At 40.3% G+C, this 15,735-nt stretch overlaps 2 protein-coding genes across 32 annotated transcripts in view; one reads left to right on the forward strand and one right to left on the reverse strand.

Annotated features, from left to right (window-relative positions):
* Positions 1-756: 756 nt before the first annotated feature.
* Positions 757-10,370, reverse strand: LOC118551632 (uncharacterized). The gene is made up of 2 exons (XM_078069734.1): positions 9,963-10,370; positions 757-1,034 (listed from the first exon to the last, which is right to left on the reverse strand). The coding sequence occupies exons 1-2, from the start codon at positions 10,368-10,370 to the stop codon at positions 1,017-1,019; spliced, it is 426 nt and encodes a 141-aa protein (XP_077925860.1). The 3' UTR covers positions 757-1,016.
* PCM1 (pericentriolar material 1) overlaps positions 10,288-15,735 on the forward strand; it is an 80,750-nt gene continuing 75,302 nt past the window's right edge. For 12 of the 31 annotated variants that reach the window (XM_078069700.1, XM_078069705.1, XM_078069713.1 and 9 more), the window contains exons 1-3: positions 10,290-10,501; positions 12,122-12,191; positions 15,154-15,317. The gene's annotated coding sequence lies outside the window, so the exon portion shown is untranslated. Of the gene's footprint in view, positions 10,502-12,121; positions 12,192-15,153; positions 15,318-15,735 lie in introns of all 31 variants that reach the window. The other 19 variants (XM_078069718.1, XM_078069720.1, XM_078069721.1 and 16 more) reach the window with 6 other exon arrangements.

A 15,735-nucleotide genomic window follows, 5' to 3' on the forward strand; every position in this document is an offset into this window, starting at 1 on the left:
GAAACCCACGTCAGAATTTCCCCCTCCTGTGACCAGAGCCCTGGGGTATATATCTACCAATGCCAGCCCCCCATTGCTGGAGAGTTGCTTCTTAGGTATTAACTCCTCATGTTTTAGTATGTTCCTTCCACCTGGGCTCTGAATCCCAGCTCCTCCTTTCTTTTCGAGAACTGCATTTCTTTAATTACCTTCCCCTTTCTCACTTTTAACATCACCCTTTCCTTCCAGAGTCTTGCCCCTTTCACCAGTAAACAAGCTTAATGCTTTTAAACCCTAGAAAATGAAAACTTCCCTTATTCCTGCCTCTACCTACCCTCCAATTTCTTTCTTTCCCTTTCCACCAAGCTTTGTAAAGAGGGCGATCTACACTCACGGACTCTAGGGTCTCACTTCCTATTAACTTCTCAGCCAAAGCCAGTGACTCCTGACCCCTTCCTTTGACTGCAACTGCTCATAACAAGGCTGCATGTTTCCTCATAGTAGTTTCTCACTGATTCTCAGACTGCTCCTTCTTCCTCAAAACTTATTCTTTCATATGCTTTCATAAAACCCCTCTCTTAGTTCTCTGGGTTTACTCCCAAGTTTTTCATCTTTCTTTTGTGGACTGTTCTTCCTCTGCTAGTCCATTTAATGTTAGTGTTTATCAATTCCCAAATATTTAACTCCAACTCCAAGTCTCTGTAACTCCAGAAAGTGTTCGTCCAATAGCCCACTAGCTTCCAGCTGAAGTCATTACGGTGTCTTCCTCTTCCCTTCCCCTCTTCCCTTGGAGAGAATATAAGGAGTTTGTAAAACCACTATTTATTCATTTACCCAGTTTCAAAGGTTGGCATTATCAGACATCATTCCTCTCTCTCATCCTTCATTTCCTACTTCAATAAATCCTATTGATTCTACCTTCTAAATGCCAAACTCTCTTCATCAGCCCCATTGCCACTGACACCTTAATTCATGTCCTCATCGCCTTAGTATAATCCGCTGGTAACTTCTGGTTCATCAATCTGCTTCCAGTTTCTTTACATGCAGACCATCTCCTACACAGTAAAAAAAAAAAAAAAAAAAAAAAAAAGTGGTTATCTTTATAAAAACAAATGTGACCACAACATTCTTCTACTTAAAAAGGTTTGGTGGTGCTCCATAGTCAACAAGATAAAATCCAATTTCTTTCCTGTGGTGATCCAGCCTCAGTGTGGGTTTCCAGAGGCAGGCATGTAGTCCCTGTGTTTAAAGCCAATTGAGTATGGTGTGAATGTTTTGAAATCTATGCTAAAATGGGAGTGCAGGATGGGATTCTGAAAACATGGAGGCCCAAGTTAATACTAGCACAAAGCCTTCTTTGTAAACTTAATAAGTATAAACATTTATAAATCACTTACTGTGAGCCAGGTACTATCTGAGCCATGTATTAATTCATTTAATCCTCATAACAGCCCTTTGAGTTATGTATTATTTTTATTTCCATTTTGTCAACGAGGTAAGTGGGATATAAAGAGGGGGACCACTTGCTCAAGGTCACATACAACAGGATTTGACCTGAAGTATCTGGCCCTAGAAACATGCTCTTATCCATTTGCTACAGTGTTTCACTAGCTTTATAAGAGGCAGTGGGTTTGCCCAGCCTTACATCAGGATTACAGCCTGTGCAGGGATTTCGCTAATCAGAGACAGAGAGTGGAAGCCCAAGCCAGCGGTGGCTGAGGATAACCTAAACCTGGGCCATAACATTATAAGGAGAATCCTCGTCTCCACATCTTCTCAGTGCCCTACAACTCCTCCACCCAACACACACACACACACACACACACACGCACACGCATACATGCACACACACACACACACACAGAGTCCATGAGAAGCTTCTGAGAGACCGGAAACAGAATCACTGCTGCAGAGGACAATGATGGCCCCAGATCATGTGGGAATGTTTTCAAAAATGACAAGATGAGGGCAGTTTAACAAAGAACAGGAACAAGAACAACAAACAGGACCTATCTGTAAAACTGGATAGGGTCTCTGTACCTCTCTCCACTATGGGATTGGACTAAAGACTGGCTCCTAAGAACTAAGCCATCCCCCCTCCATTCTTTTTATTTATTATTTATTTATTTGAGAGAGTGAGAGAGAGAAAGAGAGAGAGCCAGCGTATGAGTGGGAGGCAGGAGGGGCAGAGGGAAAGGGAGAAGCAGACTCCCTGCTGAGCAGGGAGCCCAACATGGGCCTGGATCCCAGGACCCTGATATCATGACCTGAGCCTAAGGCAGACGCCTAACCAACACCGGCACCCCTCCCCCCACCCATTCTTGATGACTGGGGGTTGGAGATGTCAGGGGAATGGAGGTGTTTCTTCCTATAATTTCTGCTAATCAGGGGAGAGAAGAGTCTTATGCAATTGATTTTAGCATTCAAAGAAGACATAACTCTCTTAGAGCTCCATGCTGAGGAAATGGGTCATATTAATCAGCAGAGCAGAGGAAGAGCATAATTTTAATAGTGGGTCTAGCCGGGATAAGCTAGAGGCAAGACTAAGAGAACAAAATCGTTCTGTTAATGAAGAATTAATGAAGAATTTAGAGTTTCCATGGGTAACCCAAAAGGAAAAGGGTAAAAGGGGAGGAGTGAACGAGATGAGAATGGGAGTAGGATGTGAAGAAAGAATGCATCCAAATGACAGGGAGTTGGGTAAGAGGCAGCCAGAGAGAAGTGCCACGTTGTGTCCAAAGATCTTTAAAGAACAGGGGTGTCCGAATTGCTGCAGTATAAATTCTTCTTCCTCCTCCCCCATCTTATACCGTTAACTGCGAATTTTCAGTGGAAAGCAGTAAACCACACAGGGGTGCCTTGTTTCCATGGTATTTTGAGAAAATAAAGGGAAAGAGGTTGTGTTCTGCCTTGGGAATGATGTGGGATGGAGAAAAAGGACAGCCAAAAGAAGCTAGACTTGAGAGAAATCAAGAATTCAGCAGAAGCAGGAAATAATAGAAAAACATTAGCTTGAAGCATTCTAGATGTCGGCATATGAAATTAAGTTTCCTGCTCCATATATGACGGAGATATGGTTACCCCAACAGCTTTGAGGACTTGGGAACACTCAGGTAGCTGACATTTGAACTATGTAAGTAAAGTGGGTATGTTTCTTATACCACAAACTTACATGTGGAAGATGAATGTAACTCTTGTTTTTCTGATTGGATTTCAAGACTATATTTGATAGGCTTGGAGAGACCTAATCTCACTCTTGGTCCATTTTGTCAGATGGTTAGAGGCTCTCTCCTTCCAGGGCGCCATGTGACTTCCTGGGCTTGTGGTGGGTGAGTCTGCAGAGTGTTACTGTAAACCACCTATCCCTGCTGGAGCCATGGAGCCTTCTAGGTGCTCCTCGATCATCGATCCTCACAGATTGCACCTTCCTCCTCTTCCCTTTCAGAGATGCAAGGAAAAACATAAAATTCTTTGATTTTCCCATCAGTTCTTCCTCTTTCCCCACAGGCAAATTATGAGGGGTGAGAACTGTTCTGACTGATTTTCATCTTTTCTCTTATGTCTGAAAGTTGTATCCTTTGTTTCTGGTATTAGCGGCTGTGACAATCCTTCGTGGAGGCAACACACAGCTGCAATTAGCCAGGATGGGGGGTGGGGGGAGTGGGGGGGGATGGGATGGGGAAACACAATATATAAGAAAATACCTGCAAATGTTGTTCAGTTACATTTGCTTTATATACTCCCTTTCTTATTAGTTCAAACTATTCTTTGTAAAATAACCCTCCTGCAAAGTAATGAAACTGCATTTTCTTTCATTGCTAATTTCTCCTTCGATCTTTCATTAATTATCTAAAAACTTTCCATGTTGAGTACTCTACATCAGGCGTCAGCAAGCTATGGCCCATGGGTTAGATTGGGCCCACTGCCTGTTTTAATATTTTTAAATAGTTGGAAAAACCCAGAAGATGATTAATATTTTGTGCCATGGGAAAATCATATACAATTTAAATTTCAGTATTCAAAAATAACGTTTTATTGCAACATAGCCATGCTCATCCATTACATATCACCTGGCTGCTTTCACTCGACAATCACACAACTAAGTAGTTGGGACAGAGACTGTGTGGCCCACAAAACTTAAAATATTTAATATCTGGCCTTTTATAGAAAATGTTTGTCAATCCCTGCCCTATACCATTCTGTTGGACCTGTTGTCAGGGATTTACCTTTTTCCTTTTCTATTTTTTTTTTTTTAAGATTTTATTTATTTATTTGACAGAGACACAGTGAGAGAGGGAACACAAGCAGGGGGAGTGGGAGAGGGAGAAGCAGGCTTCCTGCTGAGCAGGGAGCCCGATGCGGGGCTCGATCCCAGGACCCTGGGATCAGGACCTGAGCCAAAGGCAGACGCTTAATGACTGAGCCACCCAGGCGCCCCTACCTTTTTCCTTTTCTAGATTGGATTGTCCATCCTGCCACCCAACATCCTCCAGTTTTTAACCCTGGAAATTATTTAGTGTTCTGGTGGTAAAGAAAGGCATTCTAACCTCTTTCCTGGTTAGTCCGAATTCACACACGTTTTTGCCATTTTTTTCCCTTACCTTAGACTCTTTCTTACAGAAGGAAAAATACAGTGTGGGGAGCCTTTTTATATGGTAAAAGAGCAAAAATTATAACATATATAGCTGTTGCTTCCCTATATAATACAATGGATTTAATATAGATCACTGTACCCCAATCACATTGGCTACTTCTTCACTAGCCCATGCTTATCTGCAAGCATATACCAGATCTAGTTGTCACCTGCAGATCTCCTTATTTATGTGAGAAAAGATACTTTTCTGACTCACAGTTCATCTTTTATAAACTCATTCCAGACTTTACTCCCTTATAACTATGGCAATTGTTGAGTTTTCATTTCACATAATTTTATTTTCAATAACAGGGTTTTTAAAGTAAAAGCTGAGGACTAATTTTCATACTTTTCATTTTTTAAAGATTTATTTATTTATTTGAGAGAGAGACAGAGAGTGGGGCTGGGGTAGGACACAGGGATAGGGAGAGAGAGAGAATCTCAAGCAGATTCCCCACTTAGTGTGGAGCCCAACATGGGGCTCGATCCCAGGACCCTGAGATCATGACCTGAGCTGAAACCAAGAGTCAGACGCTTAACCGACTGAGCCACCCAGACGCCCCTAATTTTCATACTTTTCTAATATTTTTCATATGAATTAGAAAACAAAATCTGTATCAGCCTATATTTTCATATTTTGGGGACCCTCCCACCTAATTGTCTGATGTGTCTACTTAATTAACCTAATCTGTGTATATTTAATACTTTCAATATCATATAATGTAGGGGTGATGGGAGGCTAGGAAGTAAGGTATAGATGATTTTCTTTGTAGTTTTTTATTATATCCCTTTATTTAAGCCCCTCTAATTTGCTGTCCTGGGAAGCAAGCATTCCACACAGGATTACACTATGGTGGCTCTGATCTGGCTTATGATGAATAGAGAAAGTAGGGTAAAAATATATAGACCCCCAAGAATATATACAGAAGCATATATAAGAAATAGTGTATCGCAATTATAGGAGCTTAGCCATGTTAAGACTGATGAAATGCAAATACAGTTAGAATTGTCAGAACCACAAGGGTACATTTATTGAATGAGTGATTTTTGAAAGAAAAGGACACAAACTGGTTATGGAGGAAAGGCCAGTTCAGAGTGGTATAAACATTAACATTGTATGTCTAGAGAGCAGCAATTAGGTATTTGGAATTTAGTCATAAAAATTCTGAACTAGGCAGTAATGAGAGATGTCAAGGTAATTAGATATGGGGAAAATGGAGAAAGGTAAGAAGAGCCTTGAAACATTACTTATGTATGTAGATTTGATATAATTAGTTGTTGCAATTATATATAGTAATTGATTTGATTATTCAAAAGTTTAGGTTTTTGAGCAAAAGAGGCACATAAGAAAAATCCACAGTAACATGATTTTCTCAATGCAAAGATTAGATCAGTGTTTCTCAGGAGTGATTTTGCCCTCACCCCCTACCCTACCCTCCTTGCGTGGGTGGTATTTGGCAATGTCAGAAGACACTTTCGGTTGTCATAACTTGGGAGGCAGGGTGTTACTGGCATCTAATGGGAGGAGGTCAGGCATGCAGATAAATATGTTGCAACACACAGGACAGCCCCCTACAACAAAGAATCATCCAGCCCAAGATGTCAATCATGCCGTGATTGAGAAACTCTGGGCTAGATGAAGAAGGGAGAGAAGTGTTTAAATTTAACCAAAAAAATATAAGAACTAGGTCAGAGTTCTTCAACTGACCCCTTGTTTATATAATCAGTTCCTTCCTCCATCAAATTACTCACAAAGCTAATATGAAGAATAAAGATAATGTCATTTATATTCAACTCTAGAAATGTTCCAAAATTAATTTTACATTCTGCCCTTAAGACTTTGCGTTTCCACCCACCAACACGGATGAATCTCAGAAACAATGCTGAATGAAAAAGCAAGTCAAGCAAGAATATATTCAGTATGATGCCATTTATATAAAGCTTGAAAAGAAATGAAACCAAACAATACATTATTTTGGGATATATACACATATAGTTATATGAGAAAAATGAAAGGATGATAGCACCAAGATCATACAGGATAGTATTTATGTTTGCAAAAGGGAATGAGCTTGGAGAAAAGCACGAGGTGTCCTTAAGTAGATTGATTATATTCTACGTTTTAGCTTAGGTGGTGGGTTATTGAGTGTTTCTTTTATTATTGTGTTTTATAATTTACACAAATGTCAAATTTTCTCTTGGGTGTATAAAAATCACATATAAAAACAATCATAAAATTCAGTTATAATAGTATAGTGGTCACTAAAGATTTTTCCTTTAAGTTCTATCACCACCTTCAGGTTAAAACTAGGTACTGCGAAAAACTGTTTCAAAGACCAAATTCGTGAGTATCAAAATACAGTAAATGAACTCTGCGAGGCATTTGTGATAATAAAGAACTACAAAAGGCAGGGTTTCTGCTCTCAGTCTACTTAAATCCTGTGCAGAAAGAACACAGAACACATTAAAGAAATAAATAATATAGCACAAAATGTTCTACTGTAAGCACCCCCCCGGTCAGTGTCATCTTAAATATAAAAATGCTATTTTATGCAGCGTGACAACCAATCAGAATGCAACTCCTTGATTCGATTCATTCTGCTACTACCTTAGGCCAGGCCTTAATTACTTCATGCCAGTTACCACCTGTTCTCATCTCCCGCTCTCCCTAGTTTGTTCTAAACATTGCTACTAGATTAAAGTCTTAAAATAACTACTTCATTATATCAATGCTTCTTTTAAAGACTCAGTGTGATTTTACACTATCCTCAGAACAAAGCTCAATCTCTTCAGGATCAACATTTAAGATTTTCTACAGTTTGTACAAAACACATAGAAACGTGTTCATCAGTCCTGCTTTCTTCTCTTGCCTCCCCGTTCCCCATCCCATATGAATCCTCTACTTCACCCCATCTGGTTTTTGCATTACCCGTCACTAATTCTGGATGTACTATGTGTTTTAAGTGTGCTTCTTTCCATTTGGGCCTCCTCTCCCATGTTTAATACACGTATTAAGTTCTTAAATATGGGAAACTGAGAGTTTCAACATGTATCTCTGAGAGACCACTCATTCCCCATCTACATTTCCACTATACTGTTGCCCCTAATTTCGTTCTGCACAGAAACTGTGCCATCAGTATTTTTGAGGCAATATATCAATATTCTCTCTCTGAATTCCTAAAGCACTTACTGTTGGTATCATTTATTTGCCATATTCATACACTACTGATACTAAATGGATTCGTTTGCTTAAGGTTTATTTTCTGAGTTAGATGTTAAGGTTTGGGAGATCTGAAATAATTTTATAGTTTTTCAGGTTTTTTCTTTCCCTTGTTCTCTGCTAAGATCAGTAATGCTCATATTTGAGTTTGAGGATCTCTTTTTAATATAAACATTCCTCAGGCTCCTCCCCCCACTAAACAGATATAATAGTATTGACATTTTTTAGAGACCATAAATTTAAAAAGCATAATGACCATATTAAGTAATGATTTTGAATCATTTGAGTTGTTTTAATGACAATAGCCTCTACATATTTAAAAATAATATATATATATAAACAAAATGATGATTATGGTGATGATAATAAAGATAGCTAATATTTTGGGGCCTTCCCATATGCTAGTAATTTTTTCCACTCATTCTCTTATTTAATCAAAAATCCCTCCAACGAGTTCAGTAGACCTCAGTTTCACCTGGGCTCTACCACTTGGAGCTGTCAGAATTTTGGTGATTTATTTAACCTTTCATTTCTAAAATGGAACAAATGAGGGATCAATCTCTTCAGGATAGTCGGGAGAATTAAGAAAATCACAACAAATAAAATGCTTAACTTCTGCCTTCTACAAAATAAATACTTCTTGAAAGAAAATCCCTGCAAGGTAGGCAATATTATTCCCTCCCCTCATTTTATAGATGGGGCAACTGAGACTCAGAAAGGTTAAGAAACTTGCCCAAGATTGTAGAGCTATCGAGTGGTAGAATTAGAAGGGAGCCTAGAGCACTCTGTGCTGTGGATTCCCACAGCACTTTGTATTCTTACAAAACAGAATTTATTTACATCACATTCTATTTCTCAGTCCTTCACTAAAATATTAGCCCTTCAAGGGCAGGGACTATGTTTTTGTTACCTAAGTAATTACCAACGTTAGACACACAGAATGCACTAAAAAATATATGATAGTGTCAAAGATCATCTCAATGAGACTGAATCTGAATACAGTCTCAGGAAGAGTTTTATCTACCTGAATTATGTATTGAGATAGGATTCTTTTACTTGCTTTTTTGAATAATATCTGTTGGTGATTGAGAACAATTTGCTTTGGAACCTAAATGTCCATTATTCATTCTACTCTTATTTTGCTTAAAACAAACTCACCTTACAAACTTTCTAAAAATAGAATACTCTTGCACTCAAGTAAAATTGAAGGTGTTTTAACTTTTCAGGGAGTCACACTAAAGGCCTTAAAAGTCATGATCACTTTTTTTCCCCCAGTGTGTTAGGAGTGTTAAAAAGGAAATAGGCCCCAAATGGAGTTATGTGTGCTAAACCCCACACCAGCCAACTAAGGTTTAATACCTAACCTAACTGCAGTTTCAACACCCCAGTGATATAACCTTTAACTAGTCACCCTGGAATGACTTGGTCATCAGTAGGTCAGTAATCCATCTGGCAGGGCTTTCCTTTCCACTTAGGAAGACACCCTTACCAGAAACAATGCATTCTTTGCTAATAATTTCCTTTTTCCACCCCTTCCTGCTTTTAAAAACATTCTTTCTACAGCTCTAAGGATCTCCTTTCTCTTTGCTGGATGGAATGCTGCTCAATTCATGAATTGTCGAATAAAGCCAATTAGATCTCAGGATTCACTCAGTTGATTTTTTTTTTTTTTTTAACCAAGAGAGAACCTGTCAATTTACCATCCCTGATAGAGCCACCGCGGAGATGGGAGCATAAATCAAAAGAGAATTGGAGACTAGTTTTAAGAGAAAATTTCCCTATACTAGATTTTGATTAAAATCATCTGGTTCTTCCAAGCAAAAAGTAGGACATTAATCCAAGGTGGTGTTCATTATTAACATTTAGGATTCTCCCACTGACTACCTATATGGTTAATTGGTTTAGCCAATTAACTTCCCGTGATTAATCTCCACCGTGTAAAATCAGGACTAGATCGTAAAAGCCCTTCTGTTTCCATCTCTTCGTAACCCGGATGTGGGTGGGCAAGAACCAGAGGAGCGACTTAGGTCTTTCTCCCCTCCCTCCGGCAGGAGCTGGAGCTGACAGCCACACAGTAAACCCGAACGAGTCTTCTCAGTTTTTCCAGCTAAGGAGGAGGCTCAATCTTACTTCCGGAGCCACCAGCTCGCAGAGCAGCGCCGCGATGTTCACAGCATGCCGGGATTTGTAGTTAACCCTCTCGTGGCCGACGCGCGGACGCTTATAAACCAGGTTCGAATTGGCATTCTGGGATATGTAGTCTCTGGTTGGTCGTTCGTGTAAGCGGCGCCAGGCTGAAGGGCCCGAGGTGACACCACAGACTCCGGCGGTCACATGACTCCAGCCTAGAGCGTTGATCGCACTGCGGCTCCCGCCCCGGCGAGTTCTCGCCCCCGCGCGGCCGTTGCCGAGGAGACGGCGCAGTCTCTCGGCGCGTTGCCCCCTCTGCAGTCCCCCCGCCCCTCTTCTCCCACCACAATGAGATCCTAAGATGGCGGTGGCTGCGGCGGTTGGCGCTAAGGTAGAGAAGGCGGCCATTGGGCCCTAGGCAGCCAGGGAACTTGTGGGCGCTCGCTGCTGCGGTCTCTAAGGGAGGACCGCTGCCGGTGGCGGGTCGTAGGGCCGGACCGCTACTCCACCGTTGGCAGGAGCGGCTGCTTCGTTTACAGGTAATGCTGCGCGTCCCCAGCCCTTGGCAACCGAGGGCAGCGCGGCGCAGGGGCGGGAGAGCAACGGCTCTGGGACGCTTGACCCTGTCGGGCCTGGCCTCGGGCCCACGCCTCTCCGTGGGCTTCTGGGTCTTCTCGCTGCCAGCTTCAGGTCCCCTAGGCAGACAGCCCGCCCCTTACCTCGGGCCGAACGACGCGATCTCCGGGTGAGCATCTAGGGACGCGTTAGCGACTGCAGAACCCTCTTGTTGCCTCCCCGCCCCTCTCATTTTCTGGCCCGGAGGGGGAGGCCGCCCTGCGTCTCGGGTGCTCCCGGGGAATGTGCCTTGCGAGTGGAGGAAGCGGAGCGGGGGCTGTGGTTTGGTCGCGAGGGACAGGGCTGTAGTTCTCCATAGCAAGGGGCCTTAGTGGCCTTAGCGTACGTGACGGCGCCCGCTCCCCCCCCCCCCAAATTCCATTCTGTGGGGCTCTCGATGTCCAGATTTTTGGGTGGAGAAGGCCAGGTGAGGAGCGACAGGACTTTTGCGTTGGGCTGCGAGCGGCGGATTTTTGCTGTCTCGGGTATTCTTAGAGCAGAAAGGCGGGGGGGGGAGAGGCGTTCCTGACTTTGGCGAAGAGGTGGCTTATACTTGCGAGGGGAATGATAATTTAACAGCTCTTCCCCCCCCCCCCCCATTGCTCCCCTTCTCCATGTCCTACTGTAGGTCCTGTAAGAAAGGGCCTAAGACGGGGAAAACTAAATGCCAAGTGGGATTCGGGAAACACTGCTTGCTTTGCAGAAACCGGTGTTTGGGGATTGGATGGTAGGCCCTGCTAGGGAGGCGGGTCATCCAAACTTTTCATCCTGCGGCCCACTCCTGAGGATCTCACCTTGTTCGATTTTTTTTTTCTTTTTTTCTTCTTTTTTGACCGGTTTGAGGTTTGCGTCTTGTGCCCTATGAGTAACGTATTTTGGCGCTGGAAGAAGCGGGCTTTCTGGGCGCCCCTATCACCCCCGCCCCATAACTGCTTTGCAGACTCCGCCTTCTGGTATTCTCTGGTTACTGGAGTGGGTGTTGTAGAGCTTCGGGTGCACCTGCTCTTTTCTTTGCCTCTTACCTTATTGGTGAGAGTCCTGGAAACCATTATAATACTGAGTTTTTGAACTGAAGGTAAACCTTGTGTGTATATAGTGACAAGGTTATTATACTTTTTTAAGTAGCTAGCTTTCAAGTAAATCTGTTTTTTAATCATTGAATATACAAAGTTCTTGGATAGTTTGAGTGGCAGAAAGTTAATGACAATATGAGGAGTAAACTTTGGCATGGATCTTTACGTGGTAATTAGGGTTAACGATTTTTATTACCTACCAAAGTAGCTGTATTAACTGATCGATCACGTTGTGGTTTGGTAGAATCTTACAAGTTTGGAGGATTTAAACATTTAAGTATATCACATTGTTTTCCAAAAGTATTAAAGTAACCAGTCTAAAATATTGATAAGTTGGATGTTTCCTTTTTTGTTCATTTTTCTAAACATTTTAGGTTATATATATATATATATAGTATTTGTTATTTATACTTCATAGTGTAAGTAAAGAATTCACTAAAGTGATTTTTTTTTTTTTTTTTAAATCACAAGCAGGCAACAGCTTTGAAGTGTGAAGCAGGGAAGGAGCCGTTTCTGAACTGTAAAATTAGTTTTTAAACAGGTAATTTGTCATCATTATATATGTTATTGTTCTTTCTGGGGGTTTTGTTTTCTGGCTTTTGGTTTTTATTTTTTTTTTAAAGATTTTATTTATTTATTTGACAGAGAGAATACAAGAAGGGGGAGCGGCAGGCAGAGGGAGAGGGAGAAGCAGGTTCCCCACTGAGCAAGGAGCCCAATGTGGGGCTCCATCCTAGGACCCTGGGATCATGACCTGAGCCCAAGGCAGACGCTTAACTGACTGAGCCACCCAGGCGCCCCTATGTTATTGTTCTTTGTATCATAGTTGGAAGACTTTATAACGTTAGAGACTGCTATCAGCATAGCAGTGCATGGTTGAGAGCCCACTCTATTTAGTGAACAGACCTTCTGGGTTTGCTGCCCTGTGTGCCTTGCTTTTTGGCATGTCACTTTGGTCTGCTTTCATACTTTTGCTAGAAAAGAGCCATGTCATTCCTAATTATTAAATACTAGAATAATTTAAACAATGCCTTTGAAATGTTTTTTTGTCACAGAATTTCTTCAGCCCATTTGAGTTTGAATTTGTCCTATAACAGCTACTGGATATGCCTCTCTTTCCAAATCTATTTAAGTCGTTTCCTACAACTTTTCTATTAATTGATATTGCAAAATTTTTATTCACAAATTTCTCTACCTTTTGAGCTTGTTACATATACTGTTGACTGAAGTTGTGCTTTTTTTCTTTTAGGTGTCTGAAGTTAAACATTAGTTTTTATGCACAGTGCATTGTCAAATGCTGGTTATGTACAGTTGCTCTCTGACCAGCAAAAAAAGTCAAGGACAGTTTATTGGGGAAAAGTTAAATAATTATTTGCTAAGGGACAATTTAGAAATTAAATGACTAAAGGATGAGGATCAGAAGAAATTTTTGTTAAAAAGTGTTTTAGAAATAATTGCTTTTTTAGGAAGAGTGTCAGAGTCTGAATTTAATTCCACTGTTAAAATTTTAAGACAACCTATTTTCAGAATATAGTCTAATATATCCTCGCTTTCCAGGAAAGCAGATAGGTCCTTAGTTCCTTTATGAACTAAGCCAGCTATCATGAGAAAATACAGATTGGCAGTTGATTTATATCTTTATTATACTTTTCAGTATTTTTTTAAATTGGAAGACAAATAGGACAAGAAAAATCGAATCAGGGAATGTCAAATGTGAGTGTGTAGTAGAGTTCTTAACACTAGAGTGATGTAGCTGGCATTTAATAAAATAAAAAGAATTATAAAACCAGTTATAAAATAATTTTCTTTTTAACACGTTAGGAAGGATGGATGAGATGGAATAAAAATATAGGGCAATTATGTTAACTCACCTTAGAAGACTTTGATTTTCTCATTAGAGGATTTGGCCATTTGTAAAGGAGACAAGTGTATTTGACACTTGGGAAAAATAGAAAGCGTTTGGAATAATCGCACTAAGGAATTCATTTAGAAGCCAGCAGAGTGCCTAGCAATACATTCATCTTACAAGTTTAATTGAGTGCCTACAGTGGGTGACTTAATGACTGTAAAGTACTGGAGATATGGAGGTGAGCAAAACAGACAAGGTGCCTTATCTCATGGAGCAAACCTATGTTTTGAAAGTGTGTATTTATGTGTATACAGTATAATATGCCTTAATAGTGAACATAGCTAATGACATTTTATAATTATTTCTCTGCTCTTTGACAGTTTGTGAGTAGATGCAAAGAGAGCAGGTAGTGGGGTTTATCCAGAATTGAATTGGTAGAATGGGCAAGTAGGTGAGGAAGTCAAGGATGCTTGCAAGGCATTTTTGGAATGACTTACTTGGGTTTGTGTTTGGGGTTGAGTAAGGAAGCAAGGGATTAATGGATTCCTGGAAAGAAGAATGACCAGGGGACTGGAAGTTTGCAGTAGGGTCAAGAGCAGGTTCAGCAGGAATGACGAAGTGAGAGAAGTAGGAAGCAGGGACTTATGATCAGAAGAAGGGATTTCAGAACTTCAGGATCTTGAACAAATTACCAGTCCAGAGTGAAACAGTATTGGAATAGAGAAGATGACAGGGATGTTGGATCTCAATTCACAGTCTTAGAAAAATCAGGAAAGTAGGGAATGATGTGGAGGGTGAAACCATGAGACAGTTATTACCAAGAAAAGTGCAAGACTGTCTTGGGGAGGACAACAGGAAGTGGTGCCCATGGTAGGGAGAGTGATATTTTTGATGACTAATTTGTTCAGAAGAGGAAGGTTAATAAGCATTAGTTAAATAAGAATGGTCTATAAATGTGATCCTTTCCTCATGAATCTGGGGGGGACGGGGAAGAGTAGTACCCCTTTTGGAAAGGATTGCTAAGGAAATAGTGCTTTTAGAGGGATTTGGGATTTTATTGAACCGGAAGAAGTAGGAGGAATATTGGGGAACAGATGGAGGATGTATAGGAAGTTTGTTTGTATTGGTCCAGTGGAAGGGGATGATAGGAAGACCTGATAACAGTGAGTATGGGACTGGTAGCGAAGACTGAGATTCCAAGTTGATGGTGGTAGCAGGCCTATGGATTTATTTGGGTGTTATATGTAACCCATGACAAGGACGCGGTGGGTTTTGAATATAAATTATAGGGAGGGAGAGGTCTTAGCAAGCAGAATTTAATTGACCTCCGTGTTCTCATTTCTCTGAGCAAGGGTATATTTGTTGATATGAAATGCTCTACACAGAGTAAGTATATCGTAAGATAGACCTAATGCAATAGTTGGTACATAGTGAGGTCTAATAAAATTTTTGTTGATTCAGATAGTGTTGTGTTTTGTTGCCGTCTTTTTATCCCCCCCCAATGTCTTAACAGTTTTTGTTTTTTTAATTAGAAGAGGGTATTTACAGAGATATCTTACGTTCTAAAAAATTAATTGAAATTTTTAGAAAGTCTCAAATTGAAAGTGCTATGGAAAAGATCCTATGTGTTTTTTGTTGTTTTTTTTTTTTTAAGGTACTTGACCATCTTAAGCACAGAGAAGAAATTGAGAAGTTCCTCAAATGAAACTGGCTAAACAACACATAAAACCAAATACTTATGCATTTTCTTCTCAGTTTCCATTAAAAGTGTTTAGTACATTTGGACACTGTATGAAGACTTTCAAAACAGTGTACCAGGTATTTTTATAGTTAGTAAAAGAAATACCCTAAATAATGCAACCTTTAGAAAACTTGTACAGGTACATAAAGTACCACCTTTGGTTATTTTGTGACTCTAAGTAAATATTTAGAAAAAAACTGTACTTCCTACATAATTTTATTATGATGAGTAATTTCTAAAACCTTCATTTACAGTTGTCAAGATGGTATTTCCAGAGGTGGTTAGGAGTAATTTAATGCCGTTTCAGAGATAATATCTGACTTTAAAGATTCTAGAAAAATGGTGTTTTTTCTTAACTTGATTAGTTTTTTCTTTATATTCTTATTTCAAAAATTAACCTTGGGTCAATCATAGGTATTTCTGTGGTAATAGGAAAGTATATGTATATAAATATATGTATATATTTATATATATATAAATACTTTTCTATGGTAA

The sequence above is a fragment of the Halichoerus grypus genome, chromosome 3 (assembly GCF_964656455.1).
Source record: "Halichoerus grypus chromosome 3, mHalGry1.hap1.1, whole genome shotgun sequence".
Taxonomy (NCBI): domain Eukaryota; kingdom Metazoa; phylum Chordata; class Mammalia; order Carnivora; family Phocidae; genus Halichoerus; species Halichoerus grypus.